The following is a 26550-nucleotide window of genomic DNA, read 5'->3' on the forward strand; positions in this document are numbered from 1 at the left end:
AAGGTAGGAGGGAAAACCCAGCCTTGAAGTTTCAAAAGAAATATGGTTCCCTAGCACTAAATTAACTTCCCTGGAAATAATGCTTTAGAAGATGAACTGTCTAAGTGACCTAACGACAACTTCTAGTGGTTAATGACCAATCCCATTCTTTTCATCCTGTTTTGGCAAATTAAAAAAAGAAAAGAAAAAAAATCCTGGAGCCCTAGTAAGAATTACACAGTACGATCTAAACAATCACCCTGCCTAACAAGGTCCATCTTTCAGAAAGCCACTACGCTTTTTTCTGCTTCTCTTCACAGCTGGTGGCGGCACTAAGGGACGGCTAGCCTCCTATTAAGCAGAGGTGACCTGAGAAAGACAGAGACACCCTGGAGCCCGCGAGCCCCACGGCTGAGTGAGCGGGGCTGCACGTTCCAGCTGGGGGTCCGGGGGCGCCGCACCGTTCCCTGGCCCCGCCCACAAGCATGCTGCCGGGCTGCCGCTCGAGCTCTCCGCCCCGGCACAGCCCGTCTACTCACGCGGCGGCTCTGCTGACGGCCCGCACCGGAGAGGCCTCCTCGGCGTGATCGGAGGTTTCATCCGCAAGGACTTCAATGTCGTCATCCCTGGAAAGAAGGGCAAGTGGCTGAGTCTTTGATTCTGCTCAACAGGAGCTCTGTGATGAGTCTGCAAAGGCTGACCCCAACACCATTTCCTGATCACACAGGGCCTATGTGCCTTGGCTGTGACACAGGCGGTCAAGGCTTCTCTGGAGAAACAGGAGCTGCCACCTGAACAATAGCGTAGAAACAATCTGTTCAAGTCAAATCTAGAAGTCCACCTGAAAATAACTTTAGAAGTGAGCTTTTGCTCTTTTTAGGTCTAACACAGCTCCCATTTGGAAAGCAATGAAATAATGGCTTATTAAGCCTATAATCACATAACCAGTACTAAGGTAGATTTTTCTCATCAGAAGTCTGGTTTGTAGCTAAAGGGCTCCCGCATGCCAACAACTGGACTGCAGCACTAAGAAACAGTTCCCATGAGACGGGCTGAATAACGTAGAGGATAGCTAGGGGCAGCTATGGTGTACAAGAAAATGCCAGGATAGGGAGAAGATCCAAGTCAATAGGAAAATGGACTGCTAAAAGGGCAATGAAGTCAACGGGTACATAAACAACCCAGTTCTAAATATTACTTTAATAGTGAAAGACAGGAAAGCAAAATCTAAACATAATTCATTTTTGCCTCTGGGTATTTGAGGCTTATGTTTAAGCATAACTCTGGGTATTTGCTGTTTCTGACATTTTAGAGAGTCCATTATATTACACATGAGATAATCAAGTCACAGGACCATGCTCCTTTGCTGGTGTTTATCCCACCGGATGCAAAGCTCCTCTGGAATTCCCCTTCCTCCTTGTTTTCCTGGTTGTGGGGAAGGTAAGTAATTATTTTGGTCTTAATGACCTCCTACCGAGTTGCGACCTTCATGGAGGAGTAAAATAATTAAATCTAATAACCCAAGACTTTATTACCAAATGTTTGGATTCATAAGAACTTGAGAGATTTTTCCATGATTAATTATCTGGGTTATGTAAATGTATACTTCAGAACTTGTTACCAAGCAAGTTAAACCAAGTTCAAGCAAATTTATTTTCCTTGGCTATTGATTCTAGGATCCCGTGTAACTGAACCCAGTCTTGGCCAGGATTAGAGGAGAACAAAGGCGGGCCTGAAGACAGAGAACAGGCTGGGCTTTCTTCTCTTCTCAGTTGTGGTCTGCGGGTTACTTGTGTCCGCACAAGGGTAACAACAGAACAGCAGAGATGGCAAGAGTAACAAACATGAGCTGAGCCTATGTAAATGGTTTGTTTAAGATAGAGTTGTATAGTTATAAAGGTACTTGGAACAGTGCAAAGGCCCAGGACCACGAGAAAATACCAGCATCTGGTAACGTGTTATCAAAACCTTTCAAAGGTGTTAATGTCCTTTCACCTAGAAACTCTACTTTTAGGGAAGAACAGAGATGAAGAACAGGCCTTTACAGTCAAACACCCTTAGGTTTCCACCCTGTCTCTGCCATTTCCTTTGTGATTTGGGGCAGGATGCTGGACCTTTCTACACCTAGTCACCTGTTTATGCTGGCCAATAACAGGCAGACAAATGATGCTTTTATAAGCTGTTATTTTTAAGGAACCAAATCTCATTTCCAGGTCAACTATTTAGCTACTTTGTAGCTTTGGGCAAATACACCTGAGATTCATTTTCTACATGTGAAGAGTATAGAAATTATGCACATATGCTACATCTAAAGCAAAGGCTTGGTATGAGATTTGTTTTCTTATAAATCAAGACCTTTGTCTGGCAGATGACTCCTGAGTGAATTTAAACCACTCCCCTCCATTTACAAGGAAGCAACCAACATTTAAAAAAATAGAAGATCATAACTCTAATACTATATTCCAGAATCTATTTCAACGAGGGAGAAGACCCCACATCCTGAACCAGAGCAAAGGGAATTTAGTCACTAAAATACCCACTGCTCTGAAAACAAAGCTTCAAATCTCAGGGAAGACCCTCCACCCAATTCCAGATTAGGAAAAACTCCATATTGACTCAATTGTCTTGGTCCCAGGAGATCCTAGTTTTTAACTTAGGCTTCAAAGGTTTGCCCAAGCTCCACTTGAAGCCACAAACCAAGAAGAGAACAAGAGACAGAACCGCAGCCCAGCATCACACTGCAACAGCTCCAACCAGAGGGAGAAAACAGGTCAGTCTCAACAGGAAAACAGCGAGGCTGTCACTGGTTAAGGGTGGAGGAAGTCAGAATTCACACTCACAGCTAATGAGTATAAACTGGAACAACTTTCTGGAAGGTAATGGGTGTTTTTTATTTTCTGCCCTAAGTCTTTTAGTTTTCCTTCTACAATTTGTAAAATGGTTTTATAGAAATAGAATATTATAAGACTATTTCAAAATAGCACATCAAATTACTACGAGCATAGTTTTGATTTGTACATCTCTACTCACTGCTCAACTGGTAGAGGTTCCTTTGCTGCTTCTGCGAGCTCCTTCTGCAGCCGGGCTTGCCGCCTCCTATTTAAAAAAAAAAAAAAAAAAAAGCCCACTATTTATGTCTACTTAAATAAAGCATGGGGTTTTGGCTCTCAAAAAACTACTAGTAACACATTTGAATATTCAATGCACTTAAAGTAACAACTACCCTGGGCAAAGATACCTAAAGTCCCAAATCCACAACTGTAACTTCAGTAAGGACCCTATTATAATGGATTTCAGAGCAAAGTCCTAGGAGGGATTAGAGAGAACAGTGAACCAGCAAGGGAGAAGCCTGCCTGTGGAGACCCAGGGCCTCTCAGGACAGAAACATGCATCAGGTTTATCCAGGGTTAGTCATGGTCGAGACTTAGTTTTCTGAAGTAAACATTCTCACACTAACATATCAAGAGCATGAATAATAATAAAAATTTACTTGTACCTGGCATGGTTTTATTATTTTACAGAGTTTAACTCATTTAACACTTATAACAAACTTTTTGAGGTTAAGTACTATGATTCCCATTTTACAGATGAGGAAACTGAGGTATAGTGAGATTCTTGAGTCATCAAAATGTACAAGGCTTCAGTTTACTAGGGCTGGACACACAAGTCCTGGCTGCAGCAAAATTTTAATGTGGTCAGCAGTCGCTTCCACTCTCTCCCCTCTCAGAACCATTTCTGTCTTTCCTTCCCAAGTCCTCAATTCAGGAGCTTCCTAACCTTTAAACCTTGGCTTCCCTCTCTCTTCCATGGCAAGTTCACCTCTGTCAGTTTTGCCCTCACTGTGGAGGACCCCCAACCCAGAACTCTAGCACTGCTACTGAGCTCAGGTCAAGAGTTCTGATGGAATTTAAAAAAATTTTTCTAAATTAAAAAAAAACTTTCCTAAATTTTTAAAAAAGTTTCTGCCATAGTGATAATTCTCAAAATAGGGCAAAGTCCTGTAGGTGGCACATCAGAATTTGGGATGGGATGAAGCTCTAGCTTGAAAAAGTGCCTTACACTCTTAATCTTATACCTGGAAGATGAAGAGTCAGTTTTACAGGACAAGTGACAAAAATTACAGGTTAACCAATTTTTCTTAGCTGGAATAGATGACCTATAAACTGTCTTTGAGGGGAAAGCAGAATCCTGGTGCGGGGTGTGTAACACTCCTCTAAAGGAAAGGCACCTGTCTGCAAGGAGTGGGTAAAGGACAGAGCTGGAGTCACGGGGAGAAGAAAACACCCGCAGCCCAGCCTTCGTTACAACAGCCGACAGGAAACGTCCTTCTTTAACACTGACAGCTTCTTACACAGCAGCCACCGTGCCTGCCTGTGGCGACACACCCCAGCCTCGCGGGGGAGGCGGAACACAAGCAGCTATTTCAAAAAACAGCGCTCCACGATGACCCAGGTAAACAAAAGCTGCTAGGAGAGGAAGGACATCTAATCTGGGAAATTGGCAGGAAGGGGGAAGGCTTCTAAGGAGGAGGAATTAGTTGAGTCAAGTAACGAAAAGAATCCCCAGGTCCCACACGTGCAATCAGATGGTAATACGTGCAATGGCATATTCCTAGGAAAACATTCCAAAGGACAGAACAAGGGCAGGTATGTAATGTGCCTCACTCCCCATTTTCACTAGAAAGTTTGGGCTGTTCTTGTCCACGGTGATCACCAAGGGCTCTCCCTCTGCATAACCACACGCCTGCCCACTTCTCCCTCAGGCAGGCTCTCAGCCCGAAGCCAAACAACTTCCAGGGAACCCCGGTGTCCTTACCACCCCTAAGCTGCCTAAGAGCTCCACATATAAGCCACGCAATTTTACTTAAACATGAGACAGAAAGAATATAAGGACAGCTCACTTTTTCTTAATACAGACTTAAGACATATATATATTTTGAAAAGACTTTGCAAAATCTCACTGTATGAAAATATCACAATTTCTTCCCCCCACCAAGGGATATACCGCTTCTAATTTTTCACTACTGTGAATAATGGACTATCACAAAATCGTACTTGTGAACGAATCTCATCACTCAGGATGAAGTCCAACAAGTGGGAACCATTTTCAGGTGCCTGCCATCCCCAGGGCCCTCCAGGGGTTAGAGAAACAGCCTTCACATCAGCAATGTGAGGGGCCCGTCCCACCTTCCTCCCAACAATCCTTTTTACCAGATTCACTGAGCTCGTCCACTTCTTTTATGAACTATCTATGCTTTACATCCCTCTGTCTGAATGCTCACCTGTTCCTTACTGACTCTATACTAAGGATATATATTTTATAACAGCATAGCCTATTTGCTTGTTTTATAGTGTTCTTCGATGTTAAGAAACCTACAATTTTTATACAGTCCATTCTTTATTACCATTACTTTTTTTTTTTTTGGTGTTTTTTTTTTTACTTTTATTTGCATTTATTTTTTACAGCATTTACTCCTGGGCCATAAGTTTTTGTTTCTTCAGTTTCTTCTGGGATATCTTTTTCTTCGGGGCAACCTCCCCTTCTGGTTTAGGAACAATCTGTTCTCTTTCAGTAAGGATCATCTCAATGTGGCAGGGACAGCTCACGTATGGGTTGATCCGACCATGAGCTCTGTTAAGTCCTGCGCCGCATCTTGTCGGCTTTGTTCACCTGGATGTGCTCAATGACCAGAGAATCTACATCTAAGCCCTTAAGTTCAGCATTACTCTCTGCATTTTTGAGCATGTGCAGTAAAAATTCAGCACTCTTTTTGGGCCACCAACCCTGTGTCCAGCCTCACTGTTTGGCCTGGGCACACCTACCAACTCCACCACAGTAACGACGGAACAGCACACATTGCTTCTTTAAAGTGACATCCTTCAGATACTTGGTGGCTTTTCGGATATGCATACCCTTAATGGCCTGGGCAGTTTCACAAGTGTTCTTAAAGTGAACACGAAGATTTGAACCTCCTGACTTGCATGATTTTGTGGGGTTTTCTGGGTCAAGTGAATAGCGAACCATTTTGAGAGGTCACCTCAGGCCACTTACTGGAAAAGCTACCATTACTTTTAATGTTTAGAAAGTCCTCCAATACTCCTACTTAGGAATTTTTCATAAAACAAACAGCAGAGAGTAACATTTTTTACTTCTACCTTTTGGTTTCCGTTTTTACACAGATTTCGAAATCTTTTTGCATATATTATTTGGTAGGATTAGGGCTCTTTGTTATTCTTTAAAGCTCTTTCCTATTCCATGTATTTATTCTTTTAGATAAACTACAATAATCTTTTCAAATTCTAAACTACTGATGTGGGGATTTAAAATCAAATGTTCTAATCTTTTGAATTCACTACTAGTGAGGTTGGCCCACGGTCTTCTTGTACACTAGCCAGAGTTTTTGCTATGGGTTGGAATAGTTTTACAAAATGGGGGTGGGGAGGGGATTATAAGCTTTTCCTAATTCTGGTTTAATTTACACTGTTCAAGAACTAGCTTTTCTCCTTGAAACACGGAAAGAATTCACTGGCAAAAATAGCAGCGGGCCAAAGCCCTTTTGGGAGGTAATCCTTTGCTCAGCTGTAAAAGTGTTCTTACAAATGCAAATCTCTTTTATACCCACCATTGCTATTTCTAATTTTGTTAGTGCTTCCTGGTGCCCCCACCCTGTGGTCAGAGCTGCCAGGTTGGTTTCCTTCTTTTCTAAGAACTAGGTTCGACTTTATTAAACAATGGAAATCACTGACGGCCGATTCATCTCCCACCTCGAATCCTTCTCATTCTCTGCATTTAAGCGATTAGCTTCCTGGGCCTTCTCAGCCATCCATCTGGTGACCAGCTCCTGGTTCTCCTCAGTAGTTTTCCTCAGTTTCTCCTCCAGGGCAGTGAAAGTGATCTGCAGGGCATCGTATTCATCCTTCAGGGTCTGGTTGGCTCTTTCAAGGTCCTGAAGCTTAGTGCGTAGTTCCAGGCACTCGGTCTCGAGATCAGAGATGGTCTGTAAGCATTCTGCAATTCTGAAAACACGACGGGAGAGGGATACTGCACCAGAGCTGTGTGAGCTTGGGCGCCAGCAAGGACCTCAGCCCTCACAGCAGGCACCTCACTTGGCCAAGCCCAGCCCCAGGGGTTTACAGGACAATCCCATTAATGGAGAGGAAACACCTAGGGCAAAGTTCATCCAGACTATGAATGACTAGTTAAAGTACCTTTCAGAAAAGCAGGATGGGAAGGAAGAGGGAGCTTTTGATGCTGAAATCGCGTAGTAATGGGAGATTAAAAGGAGGCTGGGTATCTTGTGCATTCCACCAGCTCTATCACTCACTGAGTGTGAACGCCTGAGCTGGCCCCCCACCCTTCTAAGCCTCTAGAGAGCCCTCTCTGCGGAGCAAGGGAAAAGGCACAGATGAAACCCAGGCTCCCCTCCAGCTCAAAGATCCTAGGATTGGGAGTCCCTGTTTATCTTGTCCGGTAGGCTTCTCCCAGATCAAGAACAACCCTGCCCACAAACTCATCCCCGTTCCCAAGGGCCGGGCACTCGGCTATCTTGGTCCCATCCCCATCACGGAAGACACCCACTCCCCCAGGCAACGGCCGTGGGGGTAACTGTGAATGCCTCAGGGACACTTCCAAGAGCGAAGCTGACTTCTCAGGGGTGTGCTGGGGCCCTGGAGGACGGAGGGCACTCTTCTTGCCTTTTCCATCCTCAGAGGGTAGAAAAGGACCCCAGCTATGTATGCACAGAAACGAAACTTGTGCTGAGCCCAGTGTGGCTACTGTTTGCCACCGATCACCACTGGCCCCGCTCACAAGAGTACAGTAAAACAGGCAGTGAGATCCCATGACCAGTCCCGAAGGAAGCGTGCTCTCTACTCACTTGGCTTCATTCATCTGCATCTCCTTGTCCTTCTGCTGCATTTGGTTATTCAGGTCAATCACCAACTGAGCTAACTGGGGGTAAAGAAGAACACTTTCATAAACAAGAGATTTTAGGACTTCAGTTGGAAACTCATAATTGCGGGTTACTTTAAAGAAAAAACAGGTGCCTGTGCGGTGGGGCCGAGGCACCAAGAAGAAACGAGCTGGGTGGCCGAGAGGAGAAGGGCCAGCGGGGCTGCCCTCCCTGTTGAAGGCAGCCTTGGGTAGACAAGCAACGCTCCCGGCGACTGCCAGGCTCCTGCTGAGAACGCCCGGCTACCCCTCCACCCCAGCTGCCTTTTCTGACTCTTTAGCTGATAATCAATTCAGCTGAAGTGACGGTAAGTTGCGCTTTTTCATAACTTGCCATTAGACCACCACCCAGCGTAAACACAGCCCAGGACTTGATTCTTCCTAATAAATTTTTCTGAAATTGCAGGTTTCACGCTTTATGAAGGTATTAGTTAAGAGTTTCAGTCAATCAAGGAGTAAGCTTCTTTCTTTTTATGTTTCTCCACTTGTACCTTCGTGCCATCTTGGAGCATGACAACCTGGTTATCTCAATGGCTTGCCCGCCTGTTGACAGAGGTCTCGCATCTTTTCTGTTGTTTCATTCCCACAGATAGAGCTGGTGATGCCGTATGTAGCCAGGATGGCTGCAAATTCCAGTGGGCGTGCCTGCCCCACCCCCCCGACCCCCAAGACAGACGAGGAGAGGAGCTATCTTTACCTCCCCACGTTTCTTGTGTAATTCAGTCAGTTCTTCTTGGTGTTTAATCCTCAGCTGGGCCATTTCTTGCAGCTGACTATCATTCCACGCACCATCATGTCCAGGACTAAATGCCCCAACCAGGCAGATGAAGAGAACGTGCAAACAAGAGAAAAAAAATCAGACCCCAGACCCCTTCAATCAGGCACTGGAACAATAACTTTAGAATTTCGAACATGTACATGACAACATAGCCAAGAAAGCAGTTCAGTTCTCCAGGCCAATAGTGTTATAAGTCACTACAAACCTAAAGTAGAAAGTAGGAGATGTGAGACACAGGGTAAAACCAACCAACCACAACCCATACCACCAGCTGCATCAGGAATAAAGGATGGGTTCCGGAATAAAGTTCAGGTAAACGGGGAGGAGACAACAAGGCCCACTCACCCGACACGTATCTGAGCGCCGGCTCTGTGCTAGGCACTGTTTTGGTGCCTAGCGGGGAGAAGGCAGGGAACAGGAAGCTCTACAATCGGCTAAGAGTAGACAGACAACAAATGAGTAGATGGATGGAGTCAGGTGGTGAGATGTGCTGTAAAGAAAAACTAAGCAGTGTAAAGAAGGGAACAGAGCGACAGGGCTCCTGTTCCATGTGGGGTAATCAAAGGCATCCCGAGAGGTGACACTTGACTGAAGACTGGAAAGAGTGAGGAACAAGCCATGCGGGCCCGGGGGCGGGGCCCTGTGAGTGGAGGGAACAGCAAGTGTTGGAGAGGCTGGGGGCAAGTGTGACCGCAGCGCCCGGGGCAGGGGGTGCAGGGAGGATCGGGGAGGCCACGCAGAGCCTCGCAGGCCCCCGAGGACTGTGGCTTTTCCTACGCATGACTGGAAGCTGCCGAGGGTTTTGAGCAGAGGAATGACTTACGTTTTGAAAGGATCGCTACAGTTGCTGGGTGGAGAGCACACTGCAGGGGTTAAGGGCAGAAACAGTGGGACCCGTTAGCAAGCTATTACATATTCCAGACTCAGAAAGTGCAGATCAGGACAAGGTGACGGCAGCGGAGGCGGTGAGACGTGGTCAGATCCTAGCTAGATCCACTCTGGAGAGACTGCAGGACTTGCCTTTGAATTGGTCGCGGGGAATGAGAGAAAGACAGGAGTCAAGGATGACTCCAAGGCTTTTGGCCTGAGTGGCTGATCAAAGGTAGGCGTCACCTACTGAGGCAGAAGGACTGGGGCAAGAGGTCGGGGGAGGCCTGAAGAGTGAGTTCACCGTGGACATCCAAGTGGGCATGTCAAGTGGAAACTGCATATTGTTAAGAGTCTGAACTTCAAGTAAAGAGGCCCAAGCTGGAGGCTGACATATAGAAGCTGTCAGCAAACAGATGTATCTAAAGCCATGGACAGAGCTCAGGCCACCTCAAGAGTCAATGGAATTTGGGAAAGTTTGCAGGTGTTTGCATACTATCTCAGAAATAGCAGCAGGTGAACAGAACTGTGGATTTGTAATTCAGGAGAGGGGGTCTTGGCTGGAGCTACAGGTGTAAATTATCAGACTACAGTGAGTAGCTGAAACCACTGCCCAGGGAAAGCACACAGATGGAGAAAAGGAAGATGGCTGGCAAACTAGGATGCCACCATCTGAAGCGGGGGCAGGGGCACCATCTCTTCCCAATGACCGATAAGAAATAAAGAGGGAAAAGGCAGCAGAATGACGCTCCCTCCGAAATCTACCCTCCATCTCTAAAAGCATTTTTCTTACATGTTCTAAGATACATTAATATTGCATTCTTTGAGGCAACATAGTGCTTCCCCAATCTTGGCCCATGAACTAGAAGCCAAGAGACTAGAAAGCGGCACATAAGGCTTCCCTGGTGGCGCAGTGGTTGAGAATCTGCCTGCCAATGAGGAGGACACAGGTTCGAGCCCTGGTCTGGGAAGATCCCACGTGCCGCGGAGCAGCTGGGCCCGTGAGCCACAACTACTGAGCCTGCGCGTCTGGAGCCTGTGCTCCGCGACAAGAGAGGCCGCGATAGTGAGAGGCCCACGCACCGCGATGAAGAGTGGCCCCCGCTTGCCGCAACTGGAGAAAGTCCTCGCACAGAAACGAAGACCCAACACAGCCAAAAATAAAAATAAATAAATAAATAAATAAATTTAAAAAAAAGAAAGCGGCACATACCTTATAAGAAACCACCCTAAATTAGGCAGAAGCAGCAACAGGCCTGGGTGAGTGACTGCATATGGGGATTAGAAGGAAAAGAAATAATTTTTATCAAATCCCCTTATTTTAATGCAAAGCAATGTGAAATATGCACAACATAAAACTAGTCTGTTCCTCCAGGCAGCTGAAGAGAATCCTGAGAAAGGCAAGGATACAGGGCACTCATTCCTCTGCTCAAAGCCTTTTACCACCTGCAATTTTATTCACAATAAAAGTCAAACTTCTTACAAAAGCCCAATAACAGTGCTTCACTAGGCAGAAAAAAAAGAATCACCTAGAGAGTAGGTTTTAACAGATTCTTGGGCCCCATCCCAGAACGATTCATCAGGTCGACGAAGAAAAGGGTCAATAATCTGCATTTCTAACATGCTTCCGGGTGTCTCGGATAGTTCACAAGGACTGAGTAGCCACTAAAGCAGTGGTTCTTGTCTGTTAGAGGTCATCAGAATCACCTAAAGCGTTCTTAAAACAAGACTACTGGGTGCCACCCCTAGAGTTTCTGAAACAGGAGCTCTGGGGTGAGGCCCAACATTCTGCATTTCTAACAAATCTCTGAGGCTGCGGTCTAGCAAGCATACTTAGAAAACTGTTGGAATCAACTATTTCCCAGGGATGAGTTTCACTTTGATTTATTCAGTAAGCAAAGGGATTAAAACACTTAAGAGAGGAGTCAGATAATTGATGAGATAAAGCTTTTTAAGCACAGTGTGTTTTAAGATTAATTAGAGTGGGATGGGCAGGACTTGAGAGCCCAGAAGAGAGAGATAGCAGCCAATTAGACCCCCGTCTTCTGTGAATACCTGTATCCTACTAGCACACACCTCACTGAGCTACTCTCCCCGACGAGGCTCAGGTCCTTGCGAACAAGGACTCTTGGCTTATTCATCTCTGTATCCCAATGCCTGGCCCACACTGTAGTCACAAAATGACTCAGTGAACGAGACCCCTGCCATAGTCTAGGAATGGAAGCATAGATAAGCAACGAAGCTGGTGGCACACAAATGCAAACCAAGGGACAGATGCACAGGACACTGTGGGCAAAGAATCAACAGGCCCGGGTGACTGCAAAGGGGGAGGGGCAGGACACCAAGGGAAAAAGGAATCATAGCTGACTTCTGGAAAATAAGGATACCATTAATAGAAACGAGGCAGTCAGGAAGAGGCCTGACTGTGAACACAAGTTTGCAGGAAGGACGGACTTCCAGTTAAATTACCACCCCAGTGATACTCAGTTAAAAGAATGTTGTATATTTATTTATTGTTACCTTTCCAAGCAAATGAGTTTCACTGACAGATAAAGGATGCAGGAATACAGTCACCAAGAGGCTAACCAGATAGAAATAAAATGTTTCAAGTTTTCAGTTGACTGAATTTAGATGAAAAAGGGCGAAATGGATTCTCTACACCTAAAGTTGACCAGAACACAGCAACTAATATTTTAAATCCTGCGGAAGGCCTCCCAGGACCACAGCTAGGCATGATCTCCTGAATTGTTCTTAAGCAAAAATGGAACCTAGGCCGGGCCATCTGTTCCTCTTTCTACTCTGGTCTGCCTGGAGACCATCTCGCCAGATGAGGAAACAAGGACGGCAAGATAGCAGATATGGCTATAGGAGTAAATGAAATAAGCTACACCCAGCATTTCTGTTTTTCCCCTAAAATCCTAAATTACCATCAACTTTGTTTTTACAATTGCTAAATGTTAGCTGATATGCAAAAAAGCTTGTAGATTTTAGAGCAATAATGGGTACTGTTCCCACACAAACCACAGAATTTAATATGCAAACGTGATGAACAAATGGAAAAGGAGGACAGTAAGACTCTAGAATGATTGCATTTAAGCCGCTCTGATGAAGTATGGCTTTAAGGTTTTTTTGGACCATGACCCTCAAAAAGAGATAGTTTACATGAATGACCCAAGTAAAGATACTAAACTCCCCACCATGAACACATACTCACATATTTAGTGAAGCAATACTTACCCTTCCTATAAAATGCAGATTTCTGCCTAATCTTTCTTAAAAAAAAAAAAAAACAAACAAAAAAAAAACTTTCTGCAACCCACTGGTTTGACCACACACTAAGATACGTGGAAACAACACTGAACTGAAAAGGATCACATAGACCTGTAGCATTTATGTTTACAGGCCAGTCAATCCTGTACTGACAAGATCTATGTAAATGTGCTCAAGAATGCTTACTTGTCTGATTATTTAGAAAAAGTGAACCCTGGTAGGCTACAGGAGGAACTGGCCTGGTTACTCGCCTTAAGCAATTTCTCAAGCTCACATCGTACTGATGATGAGCCTTCTAGGTGGGTAGCTACGTACCTTCAAAAAAAAAGTTAAATAGTTAGTTATTTGGCTTCAGAAGTTTTTATTTGAAAGGAACTGACAACAAGTGGAGCACAAACACAGTACTTGGTTTGCTTCAGAATCAGGGAAGTGACAACTGAACGGAGACAAATTTCAATTAAAAAGGAGACACAAATAATACAGGATAGTTTCAGAATACCTTATCTCAGGAGACACAAATAATACAGGATAGTTTCAGAATACCTTATCTCATGCCTGTTTGGTATGTCATGCTTTTCAGCTTGTAGCTTATGGGCCAGCACTGAATGAAGATCTGACTTTTCCAGCAACTTGTTATCTAGCACAGGAAAAAAAAAAGTTATTACAACCCAGGTATGCTTTATTACTACTTAACATCTTATAAAGATTTGGACCAAAGATATAACCAGAAGATGACTGGGTAGGTTTCACTGTTACGAGGTATCAAAGTACTAGGCACTGTTCTTTACCACCGATTACAGCAATCGTCCAAACTCCAGGAACATGCACTCCTTAGACACTTCCTGGCCCAAGCACAGGCAGCCCAGACAAAGGAACCTATGAAAAATCACTCCGAAACGCCCCTGGTGCCCATGCTTTCTACTCCCACAGCTACCTATTTCTACCTGGGAAAGAGGCAACAAACATACCAAAACACAATGGAAAAGTGAAGTGTTATGCACCTCTAAGTAACACAGGAAACCTTTACCTTATTATATTTGGAATTTTTTTTTAAAAGATTTTTTTCACGTGGATCATTTTTTAAAAGTCTTTACTGAATTTGTTACAATACTGCTTCTGTTTTATGTTTTGGTTTTTTGGCTGCGAGGCATGTGGGATCTTAGCTCCCCGACCGGGGATCGAACCCACACCCCCTGCACTGGAAGGCCAAGTCTTAACCACTGGACCGCCAGGGAGTCCCTGGAATATTTAATCTAAGATCAGGGCACTAGGGATACAAATACAAACCAGAGTCCCTGACCTCAAGGAGCTAAAAAAGTGTAATGAGGGTGGGGGTGGGGGGGAGGTCAAGTATAAAAAGGAAGAGTGAACTTTTACTCATTTTCTCAGATGGTTTCACAGGTGAAGACGACAGACAGTCCAAGCAGAAGGTCTAGAGAGCTGTTCAGTAAGTGGCTAGAAATAAAAGTTTGCACCAACACATGAGAGGGCAGGATGAGAAATTCAGACCTCTTCTTACTGGCAACAGCGAAACAACAGATTTTAAAAGCAGGCAGTGACATGAACAGGTATCATTTAGTAAGAAGTCAAAGATTATTCTGAGGTTCCCTGCTCCTCCAACTGGGTGCAAGATCCTAACAGGCCAGAGAACACAGGAGCAGAGAGCTCAAGGAAGAAAATGAGTCCTTGGAACTTAATAAATGTGTCAGGGAACACAGTGCAGAAATTCAAAAGAAAAGTCAGGGCAAGAAATGACATGCATGCAGGGGGCCAGTGAGATCAGAAGTGGAAGGGGGTGCACAAAGCAGAACAAGAAAGTGACCACAGGAAACTTACAGAAAACCCACACCTGACGGTGGCTTTCACAGATCCCAAATGTCTGAGATTAGCGTTGCTTCACAGCAAAAGTTGGAGAGGGTTTATGCTAGTGATTATTCCTTTTAGAATAGCTTATCTTTCCTCTTAAAGAGTTGAGTCCTACTTGTTGATATCTAAAAATGGAAATCCTGGGCAGAAAGAGAAACACTATCTTCATCAATATTAATTTAATAAATTAGCTCAAGAGGACAGGGAAGTGATTCCAACCTTGAATGTTCACCAGTGTCAAAAGGCTCTAATAAGATCTTCAAAATGTTACAGCTAGGTGCCCTGTGATATCGGGTCTTTCAAAGGACATGAGGTATTCAAGAGGGATCCTTCTTAAAAGCCTGCTTTTCTCTTCAGGCTCAGAGGCAGGACTGAACAGGAAACTCTGGCTGACTGCTTTGGGAAGCGAGGAATGAAGAGGGAGGCTGTTCCACAGTCAAACTAGAAGTGATCTCACAAATGTCAATCCCCTGCCTCAACTGCAGATTTTAACAGGCCAAGGTTGTCTTGCCCTCTCGCCCCTTCTCTCAGCCTCCTCTCCTAGCCCCCGGGGAATGCATTACTCACTATAGCTGTTTTAAGACGTGTTCCCTCTCCAGGACTGACCTGTCTTTCTGACTTTCCTCCAACATCCTCCACCCCTTCAAGATGTCCATTTCCAAAGTGCAGAAAAACATTCAATTGTGTCAATTTGATTACAGGCACCTTCCATTTATAGACAATTACGTAGATGGCTTTCAAAGCACTTATATGCACAGCACTGTGTTTATGAAGCAGGCAAGGCGAGCTTCACCCCTATTTTATAGATGCAGCAAACCAGACTCAGGTAAGTGAGGCTGGTAAGGGGAGTGTCATCAGACCTCCAACCCAATTTGACTTTCAGTGTGTATTAGCTTTTAAAGAATAAGCATATGATGAAATACCCGATGACCTGAATTTATGTAACCCATAAGGAATCGTTTCAACAAGGAGTTTCCTGTGCTTCTGGCTTTCTGAAACAGCACTGGGCTGTCAGACTCTTAAGAGTGTAAGGAATTAGCACAGGAGTGGCACATTCATCATCTCCCTTTTCTCCCCATTTTAGTTAAGAGGATGGGCTCAGTGAAAGCAAGGAAGGCTGTTTCTTGGGGGACCCAATGAGAAGGGCAAAAGTGCAAAAAAGTCAGGAGCCATTAAGTCTGTGTCCAAATCCAGGCCCTATCCATTAATCTGTTGTACCTCCCCAGAGAAATGACCTAATCTCTCTCAGTCTCAATTTCCTCATTTGTATAAAGGGCAACAGGACCTGCTTCATAGAATTTTCGGAAAGGTAAAGTGAAACGACACATGCCAAATATTTACGACAGCACTCAAGCTTGTCTCTACCTTAGAATTACTTGGGGATCATCAAGAAATACTGACACCTGTGTCCCACCTCTATTACTGGGGTTTCATTGGTCTGGGATGTGGCCTGGGCTTTATAATTTTTTAAAGATCCCCACCTGATTCTAATGTGCAGGTAAGTTCAGGAACCATAAATTTAGCACAATCAGAATTCAATAAAGGGCACCTACTATTACACTGAACTGCATCATCAACATGATTTGAGATTTGCAGGCTTACTTCAAGGGGTAGACGGAACCAGAGGTCCGAAGAGTGCCCCGTTTCTTCCCCCAAATGTGTCGTCAGTTACGGTAAAATGGGGCGGGAGGCAAGGAAATGCTCTTTAGAAAGCATCTAAGGGCACAAACACTTTTGTACTCAAATTGCAGCAGCGGGGGTGGGTGTGGGCCACCTCTTTCACACTGAAGTTTTCAACAACAGTAAAGACTGTGATGTCCCAACTAAAAAGTACGTTAAGACTCAAGATGTGTAATATGTAATAGTCACAGAACACCAAGGTGGAGGAAGAACAACAGATCTTCAGGAGTGAAAGGCAAACATTTCACTACACTCTGAAGACGACGGTAACGGAACGAGTTACTGCTTAAAGTCAGTGCCCGTTTTCAGTAACACGATGCCCGAAACAGGATGTTTCTGGAACCGGCCTATTTAAGTACACAAGCATTGTGTGAGCTGCTGGGATTTACAAACACAGACGTGAACGGTGCCTGCCCGTAAACAATACCCAATTGAGGAGGAAAACCCACCACAGTCACACCCAAGAATAAAGTGAAAGAGGAAAAGATCTAAAAAGGCGTTTGGGGGTCCAAGGCGCTGGGTACCCGGGGCGGCCTCAAGGCGCGCGGGCGGCGCGGCCTCGGGTTCCCGCTGGCGCCCCGCATGCCACGGCTGGGCCCGCCCGCCCGCTCCCGGGGCCCGCCCGCTCCCGGGGCCCGCCAGCCGCTCACACTGCAGGATGATCTCTTCGAACGCCTGCCTCTGCAGCCGGTCCCGGCGCCTCAACTCCTCCGAGATGTGGCGCTTCCAGCGGGGGAAGACGGCGGCGCGGAGGCCCGACGACATGTCGCGCGCTGCCCCGGCGCCTTAGCGCCGCCGGTTCGCACGGGGGCTGGCGGCCGCGGCCCGCACCATGAGGCAACCAGCGGGCGCGGGAGGACCAGCAGCCCCAGGGTTCAGGTCCACGAACAGGCCTCCCCCGATGCCATCCAGGGCGGACTTCCGGCTCCTGACGGAAATGGCTTTGGACAGAGCCAGAAAGCCCGCCTCCTCGTCCGACGTCTTACGCCACACGCACGCACGTGTCCGGCGCCGACTCAGGGCGCTGGCTGATGATAGCATCCCGAGGCCGGAAGTGCCGGCAGCAGAGATGCGGCCGCTAGGAGGCGCGCGGCCCACGTTGGAGGCTCGGCCTTGCGGGGTCGGGGGCGGAGGAAGGAAAACGCAAAAGGGAGGCTTCCGCCCACCTGCTGTTTCCTTTGCTTGCTTTTCCCCGTTTTATATTTTCTTTCTTAGCCTGCCTCCCTTTTCTTCGTGTCAGTTTACAAGCAGAAGTAAACTCCCCACATGGTAGCTGTGTGACTATAGATGAGTGACAGCATCCCTAAGCCTCAGTTTCCTAATCTGTAAAATGGGGAAGATCCCTAAACCGGGAAGGAATGATACCTATCCCACAGCATTGTCGTGAGGATTAAAAGTAATAACCTATATAATGCAATTCACACTGTGCCTGTACATAGTAAACCTAACCTTACCTAAACACTTGGTATCCTTTGAAGTCCTAACCAAAGATTGGTTGCTTTAAGCAAGAGCAACCCATTGACCTTAGAAAAAGGTTTTTTGCAATAAAGAAATGGAATGCAAAGAACCGCTAAAGAAAATGCGAATAGATTAGCTATGTAAATCATTAAAAGCCTAGAAATTATCTATGACCTAAAAGTAAATGGGTCCTTAGAAGGTCATTTAAGGGTTAGGGTACAAACAGGATTTTGAAAGAGAAAAAGGACAGTTTGCCAGTAGATGAAAGCGGAAGATGAAAGACAGACTTGGGAGAAGATGACATCTATCAACTCAGTAGAATGGGAAACCTTGGTCTGTAGTAGAATCATCTGAGTTCCATCTGCCTTTAACAAGTTAGTAAATTTATTGCATGAAAATGGAGCCGGACAAAATAGGAGGCAGAAGAGAGGAAAGGAATGTCAGAATCTGCCTTCTCTTTCAATATGTCTCAAGTCCAGAGGAAGATCCTTCACAGACAGATAAGAAGGCCTTTCCTCTCCTGTGGAGCCCAGGAGTAGGATAGTTAGGATTCTAGAGCTGCAAAGATATTTTGTCAGCAGCCAGTACTGAGTGATCTGAATTTGTGGGAAAGACCCATGGGGATCAGAAATAGAAGGGACTTCCTCACACACTGAAGCAAATGAAGAAGCAGGTTCTGAAAGTCACGAAGAATGCCTCTAAATGTAACAGTGGTATCAACCTCAAAAGAGCCTAGCATCAAATCTTGACAGTTGAATATGCTGATTTCCCAGAAAAGATGATGATTAAAACATGTTAACAAATTTGCAGAACCAGCAATTCCCCTTACAGGAATGTATGTCAACAAATATTTGGACAAATGCCCACATAGAGAAAACTGTCACAACATTGTTAGTAATAATGGAGAGTTGGGAAAAATCTATTGATTTCCACCAATGAGAGTTAAATTACTGTATATTTATTGTTCAAAAAAGTTCATAATAAAAGGAGTATATGATATAAATCTAATTGATGTAAAATTAGTATGTCCCTGGATCCTCATAGGCAAAGTTTGTTGAATGAATAGAGAATATAATTTCTAAACTAAGGATACTAAGCTCTGTAGGTCTGCCCTCTTCCTACCCGGCCAGCTTTGTCCAGTGAGCACTGCAGCGTCCGTGGGCCCTCCTCCTCTCTTCTGCTCACATGCTCCCTCCCAGTGCAGGGCCTTTGGATTCACTGTGCTTCTGTTGGGCAAACCCTTCCCTTCTGACCTTTCTGAGTTAATTCCTATGAGTTAATTCTCAGCTCAGTAGTCACTTCCTCACAACCTTCAAGTAACAGACCTTCACAACTAGGTCAGATCGCCCAATGACACGTGGACCTCTCAGTTCTAGCATTTATCAAAGTTGCAGCTTCGCATGTTTTTTATCATTACTTGCTTAAGGCGTGTCTCCCCGCCACAGACTGTAACCTCCACAGCAAGAGCCGTTCTGTCTTTGTTCATCATTTTACCTCCAGCAAGGGTGTGAAGTCTTTCATATATTAGGTGCTCAGTAAATGTTGTTTAATTAATGAATGGAATATATGAAAATATTTTCTCTGGGAAGTAGCATTGCTGGTGTTCTTTTGTTGTATGCATTTTCTATATCTTATATGCATTTTCTAATTGTTATCCATTATATATGTACTATATATGCAAGAAAAAGTTATAGAAACGAACATAGATTTATTGATAAAACCATTTCTTCAGCAGAGTGCTAGGTTCTGTGGGAGATAACTAATAAGTGGGAACACTTCTAACAACATTACGGGCCGTGTACTCTTCTGAATATTTCACGTGTTGTCACTCTCTTAATCCTCACAACAACCCTACTCAGTAAGGTAGTTATTAGCTACTCTTAGCATCTTTATCCTCATTTACATATGAGGAATCTGAGGCCCGCAGGGGTAAGTCACTGGCCTGAGCACACCTGGCTATTTATTGGCGAGACCTGGCTTCAAATACAGGCAGTTTGACTCTATCGTCTGTGACTTAACTACTGCACTCCATTGTGCAGTTTCTGTTTCTGCTGACATTGTAGTTTGGCTCAACTAGAATATGTAAAACAAAGAATAATTTGAAATGATTTGAAATCAATTCCTAAATTAGCCAATAGGGAAGGCATCCCGGGCAATGAGCAAAGTCAGCAAAGTCAGTGGTTCGGAAGCCTCAGGTGTGTTCCTGGGACCCTGAGGGGAATGGCTGGAGGGAGGATGAGTAATGAGTTATAGGAAGGAGGAGGAAATGAGCTTGTCTGAATATTCCGCAGACAAATTATGAATCTTAAAAGAAGCGTTTTTATTTGTTCTGGTAAGTACTGAGTGTGTAAAGGATGCAGCATGCTTTGCTGGATAGCGATATCTATGAAATGGATTCTGACTGCCTGTAATGGATGTAAGATACATGTGAAGTGGTGCTCCAGTTCTGAGGAACTCAAGTGCAACCTTCCAAGAATTGTCCTATTTACTTCTGTCCTTTCCCTTTTGGTCCCCCTGCTTTCCTTTATCTTTCAATCAGCAAGTGGTCAAACAGCTGGGTCCTGGTGTGGGTCAGGCACAGGGTGAGCACTGCCTGGAAACAAAGATGGCCAGACTTGGATCCTGACCTCAAGGAGCTCACTCCTCAGGAAGGGAGATCTGAATGTGATTATTTATGAATGTAAGGAATTATAAAGTAAAAAAGACCCAGCCAGCGCCCAGGGCTTTTGATTCTCTTCTGTTCTTTTTTTCTCTTGCTTTTATTCTTTTTTAAAAATATAATTTCCTGTTTTAAAAAAATATGGCTCGATCTTTATTCTTTATTTCCGTTCCTTTTCAGCTGTTCTCAAAATTAGATCACTAAAAATGAAACTAAGATAAGCTAACCATGTTCCCGTGTTAACTGTCTGCTGTAACCTAGTAAACCTAGTGACTGCTGGAGTAAATGAAAGGATAGCCAAGAATCCAACCGACGTGGATTTTCAGACACACTGATGATCCCTCCAAATGTCGCATTTTTGGCGCTCGACGTTTTTACCCCTTGGCTTTTCTTTGTTCCATTTAGTGTTATTGTATTTGCAGACATATGAATAAATACCACCTGACATTTCCATTATAAAGACTCTCTGTGCACGTGGAGTAAAACCCATACAGGTCTCATCACCCACTCCATATATATGTTGACACTTAGATTTCACATTTTAAAAATGACTGTCTGATGTGGGTATTATCCCTGTACCCCAATACAAGCATTATAGTAAAGTTTAACTTTCTTAGAGAAAGTCCTTGTTATCCCTTCTATAAATTGACAGCAAATCATCTGGAGTGGTGGCTGGAGTATTCAACATGGCACATCTAACAAGCTGGGACAATGGCTAGAGAGAGAGTGTCTCTGTGGGAAGTTATCTCCCTTGGTTTGCCTCTTTGCTCTTTAAAGAGATGATAAAATTTCTCCCAGACACTACTGCCCTCTCCTACTATGAATAATACCTAATGTTAAATGAGTGATTTTTGCATGCCAGGCACTTTGCTCAACATGGATTAACTTATTTAGTTCTCAAAACACTACAACGTAGGTACTATTAGTATGTCCTTTTGCAGATGAGGAAACTGACACGCAGAGGTCAAGTAGCTTGTCTGATGTCACAGAGTTAGTAAGAGGCAGAACTCGGTTTCAGTCGAGGAAGGCTGGTGCCAGAACCCAGCCACATAACCATATGTCCCTCTGCTGTGTATCAGGGTATAAAGGTTCTGGCTGTTTTTTTGTTTTGTTTTTGTTTTTTGTTTTTTAGGATGAGATAGAGTATCAGAATGCTTTTGATTGCAAGCAATAGAAGTGCAATTCGAGCTTCCTTAAGGGAAAGGGGAGGTTACATGGATATGGGGTGTTGCATCAGGCTGGCAGCAGGGATGTGGCTGGACGGGGACCCAGATGCAGATCCTGTCAGAATGCTCAGCTCTTTGCCTCTGCCTCCCTCTGTAAGTTGCTGCCTCCTTTGTCTTGTGGTCCAGCTCTTTTTGTCCAGCTCCTCCAGCATCTCCACAGTACAAGCCAGCAGCAGACCAAGCTGGCATATCCAAGTCCCAGGTCTAATAAACTTCTGGGAGAGGGGACTTCCATGGTGGTACAGTGGTTGGGAGTCTGCCTGCCAATGCAGGGGACACGGGTTCGAGCCCTGGTCCGGGAGGATCCCGCATGCCGCGGAGCCACTAAGCCTGTACGCCACAACTACTGAGGCCTGCGCGCCTGGAGCCCGTGCACCTCAACAAGGAGTGGCCCCCGCTCGCAGCAACTGGAGAAAGCCTGTGTGCAGCAATGAAGACCCAACGCAGCCAAAAATAAATAAATAAAGTATAAATAAATGTTAAAAGACAAAAAAAACCCCCCAAAACCCCAAATAACTTAAAAAAAAAATTCTGGGAGAGGAGGCTACTGGACTAGCAGGGGCCCGTATCTAATAATCTATGTGGCAAAGAAGCGGGGTCAGTCTTCTAGGGTGGTTCCCTCTGGATGGAGGGGAAGGGACAGGTCCCAGGAGAAGGTAGGTGTAGAACACGTCTGTTCAGACTGTTGAAAGTTCAAACTTATTAAGTAGATCTTAAATGTTCTCCCCTCCCCCATCCTTTTATTAACACATCCACCCTCCTGACTATAGTCACGGGTTTTCCTTGCCCCATCGTGCAAGAAACTGGTCCCAAGGGTGGGCATAGGAACCCTTGCCCATCACTGTCCTCCACAGGAATTTTTAAACTGGATCTGGGAGAGAGGGGCCCTTTTTCTCCTTTCGTTAGGAAGTGAGGCCACGCATGGCCATGCTAGTGGCCATGTTCCCTCCCAGGTCTCATGAAAAGTTTAGCCTGAAAAAAATGGAGCAAACACACAGGGAGAAGAGGAGACGAGAAACCAAAAATTCTGATGGCATTAGTGTCCCTGGTTCCCGCCAGTCCTGAAAGCAGCCCAGCGCTACTTTCCCAGTCTGGTTACACGAGCGAATACATTCCTGTGTTTCACTAAAGCTGGTTTACTCTGGGTTTTTATTTTCTCTTGCCACCCAAGAAACCTGATTTTTTGTTTGTTGGTTTGTTTGTTTTGGCCACGCCGTGCAGCTTGCAGGATCTTCGTACCCAGACCAGGGATTGAACCCGTGTCCCCTGCAGTGTAAGAGCAGAGTCCTAACCAGTGGACTGCCAGGGAATTCCCAAGAATCCTGATTAAGACAGCAGACCAGCCCAAGAAAACACTAGGGCTGGGCAGACAGAATGGTAGTGTCCCCACAGGTGGTCACTAAGGCTGGGTTTTCCACTTTAAAATCTTGACAAAAGGAGGAAGGTCAACCCACTCTTCTCACCATGCATGTTTTGTGTTCATCAGCAATCCATTTCCAAATTTTGGGGGAAAAGTTTCTGGATCTGAGATCTCACGAACGTCTAAGTGAAGCTCTGTTCTAAATAATAGTGTCTGCTGGTCAGAGAAAATTTTAATAACCTCAAGGTGATTAGAGTCAGCCTGGGGATATTAGAAAATACTGTTGCCATATGTTAGAACTGTATTGCCATTTCCTCCTCAACAGAAAGTGAAGGGACACTATTTCGAAAAGCACCGTTTCGATGACTCATGGGATATTAATAGTTTTTCAGAGAGTTTAACCACCACTGCATTCTCATGCAGTAGAACCACGTAGAAAGCACACAGCAGTGGAATAGTATTTTGATTAAATAACTAACTAAATAAATATTGCATATCATGAGATGGGGTCCCTTGTTGAGACATCAAGTGGACGTTCTGTCTTTAAAAAGGCCAACAATTGGAGCAGCCGTGTGTTGAACTTGCTCTGCAAATCCGGATGCCCAGACAATTTGCTTTTGGGAGCCTGATCCCCAAATAAGGAGGGGCTAGCCAGGGATGCAGTGTCCTGCAGAGACGGGGCTCAGGGCTGGCCACTCTGTCTGCTGTGTGACTGCACACACTTCCCAGTTTTTGGTTCTGAACCTCCTCTTTCCAATAAGGACATTTTTCTATGCCAGATCATGCACCGGACCTCAGTCTCTTAAGCTTCCCCACAACCAAATGTTCCTTGCATAGCTCCCTTAATTTTGTCAAAGAGTATGCTGGATCAATGGCTTCTCCAGTGGCCTGGGTAATCCCAGCACAGCCCTCGTTCTCCTGGAGGTGTGGGGCAGTCCAGTCCAGGCAGAATTGTCTGGCCATGAAATACACCTAGGAAACCATTCAATTGGCCTTCCCGACAGGTTCATGTGATCCGGTCCAGCCCTTACATTGTCTGCATTGAGGTGGAGGGTCAGGGGTGTCCTCTCTGGTCTTTCCAACACGGCCCTGCGATTCCTGTGGCCCTGGGCCTTGCCCTAGACCTTGGGGCTGCACCGTGTGATCACACCTTGGGGGCAGAGTGGCCCTCACCCTCTCCGCCTCTCCCTTCCACAACCTATCCCCCTCCCTCTCTCTCTCCCTCCCTCTAGTTTTCTTAGCTCTCTTTCCCTCTTTTCCCTCAAGGCCCCATCTCTTTGATGTCCAGTATGAGCTCCACCCCTGTGATGGTTATGTCAGCCACTCTGCGCGCCATCCATTTCCTGTCAGTCGGGGGGGTGTGTGTGGGGGTGTTGGAGGCAAGAGTGAATGACCCTCTGGTCTGGCTGGGAAGGGGGGTGGTAGGGATGGATCTAAAAGACAATCAGATCTTTGATTCTTGCTAGTGCCTCTCCGGTGCCTTATTAAACCATAAGATTATTGGGACTTCCCTGGCGGTCCAGTGGTTAGGACTCTGAGCTTCTACTGCAGAGGGCAGAGGTTCAATCCCTGGTCAGGGAACTAAGATCCCACATGCCGAACGTCGTGGCCAAAAGGAAAAAAAAACTGTAAGATTATTTTTCTTTTCTCAGGTCTTGGCTTCTGTTACAGAAGCCCTGCCCCCACCCCACACCCATTACTGTAACCTTAAAAGTTACCTGCTTCAGGGCTTCCCTGGTGGCACAGTGGTTAAGAATCCGCCTGCCAATGCAGGGGACAAGGGTTCGAGCCCTGGTCTGGGAAGATCCCACATGCCGCGGAGCAACTAAGCCCGTGCGCCACAACTACTGAGCCTGCGCTCTAGAGCCCGCGAGCCACAACTACTGAGCCCCTGTGCCACAACTACTGAGGCCCGTGTGCCTAGAGCCCGTGCTCCGCAACAAGAGAAGCCACCACAATGAGAAGCCCGCGCGCCACAACGAAGAGTAGCCCCCGCTCGCCGCAACTAGAGAAAGCCCGCGCGCAGCAACGAAGACCCAACACAGCCAGAAATAAAAATAAAATTAAAAAAAAAAAAGTTACCTGCTTCAGGAAGTGAGGAGTGGACAGGGAAGTGAGGAGTGGACAGGAGGAAAAGGAAAACACTCATCCTCTCATGCAAGCAAGAATTAAAGTAAGATGCAGTAAGTCTGAGTGTCAATTTACAAGGGGATTTAGAATGACAAGCAGCCTTAAGTCAACATTCTTGTGTCAGCAGTACTCCCCCACTTGTGGAAGTCAGGAGGATTTCAGCTGCAAACAACCAAAACCTTAACTTGTAATTTAAACCAAGGCGGGGGGGTGTCAGCAAAATATGGCAGGTGGGCCAAATCCAGCCTATTTGTTTTTGTGAGGCCTTCAGGCTAAGGAGAGTTTTTGCATTCTTAAGATAAAGAAGGGCCTGTGTGTTGGCCTTGAACTTATGCCCTTCAGATCTCCTACTGGGGAATCAAAATTGACTGACAGCCCCTGCTGCTGCTCTCTGAATCCACTGCTGCAATAAAGCCATGTCCACATTTCTGATGGAAGCCTCAACCAAGGACCAAGCACAGCAGGGGAACTAAGACAAGGTCACTCCTGAGACATGTGAGACTCCTCTGACTTTGCCTCAAGGACACTGTTATGGACTAAATCTTGTGTCCTCCCAAAATTCATGCATTGAAGCCCTAACCCCCAATGTGATGGTATTAGGAGGTGGGACCTTTGGGGAGTGATTAAGTCAGGAGGGTGGAGCCCCCGTGAATGGGATTAGTGCCCTCATAAGGAGAGACACCTGAGAGATGATCTCTCTCTGCCAGGCCGTCTGCAAACCAGGAAGAGGGCTCTCACCAGACATAGAAACTTTTGGCACATAGATCTTGGACTTCCTGGCCCCCAGACTGTGAAGAATAAATATCTGTTATTTAGCCCCCAGTCTGTGGTATCTTGTTAAAGAGGCCCGAGCTGATTAAGACAGACGCCCTATCAGCCCTGCTGAAACTTTGCTAGAACTCACTGCAGGCTGAGGGCCTTCCTTCCCAACCTCCCTTCCTCCCTCTCTCCTTCCCAGGGTCTGGCCTGCACGTGGTCTGACAGCTCTCCTACCCTCATCCAGAGACCCCCATTCCTCCATCTCCCCTCCCAGGTGTCTCCCTCAGTAAATCTGTCACATCTAATCCTGCCTTGGCATGTGCTTGTCAGGGAACCAGAGGTTGTGATGAAACCCAAGTACCAGGAGAGGATGGGAGAAGGAGGAGCTGCCAGCTCTGCTATAGACATTTTGGGGGTCCTGACCCCCCCAAGTCTAATTGCTTTCCCTCTAATAACATCATGGGTCTGGGTGCCTATGTTTCCACCACGGGACTGGACCTATCTGACCCATCACTCTTTGGAGCAGCTGTGGACACCCAAGATGGGCCAGATTCCTCTTCCAGGGGTC

General features: G+C 45.7%; 1 protein-coding gene and 1 pseudogene across 8 annotated transcripts in view; both read right to left on the bottom strand.

The window, feature by feature from the left end:
• ATG16L1 (autophagy related 16 like 1) overlaps positions 1–17347 on the bottom strand; it is a 43542-nt gene extending 26195 nt beyond the window's left edge. For 2 of the 7 annotated variants that reach the window (XM_082396663.1, XM_082396661.1), the window contains exons 1-7: positions 17041–17341; positions 13388–13481; positions 8627–8732; positions 7856–7929; positions 6744–6995; positions 3010–3075; positions 519–605 (exon numbers count right to left, since the gene is read on the bottom strand). In XM_082396663.1, coding sequence (XP_082252789.1) covers positions 519–605; positions 3010–3075; positions 6744–6995; positions 7856–7929; positions 8627–8732; positions 13388–13481; positions 17041–17155 — 794 coding nt within the window. In that variant the 5' untranslated portion in view covers positions 17156–17341. Of the gene's footprint in view, positions 1–518; positions 606–3009; positions 3076–6743; positions 6996–7855; positions 7930–8626; positions 8733–13387; positions 13482–17040 lie in introns of all 7 variants that reach the window. The other 5 variants (XM_082396662.1, XM_082396659.1, XM_082396660.1 and 2 more) reach the window with 4 other exon arrangements.
• LOC309630862 (large ribosomal subunit protein uL22 pseudogene) lies at positions 5390–6737 on the bottom strand (annotated as a pseudogene). Its single transcript has one exon. The product of its transcript is annotated as a large ribosomal subunit protein uL22 pseudogene (transcript).
• Positions 17348–26550: the final 9203 nt, after the last annotated feature.

The sequence above is a fragment of the Balaenoptera borealis genome (genome assembly GCF_965194805.1).
Source record: "Balaenoptera borealis genome assembly, chromosome: 6".
Taxonomy (NCBI): Eukaryota; Metazoa; Chordata; class Mammalia; order Artiodactyla; family Balaenopteridae; genus Balaenoptera; species Balaenoptera borealis.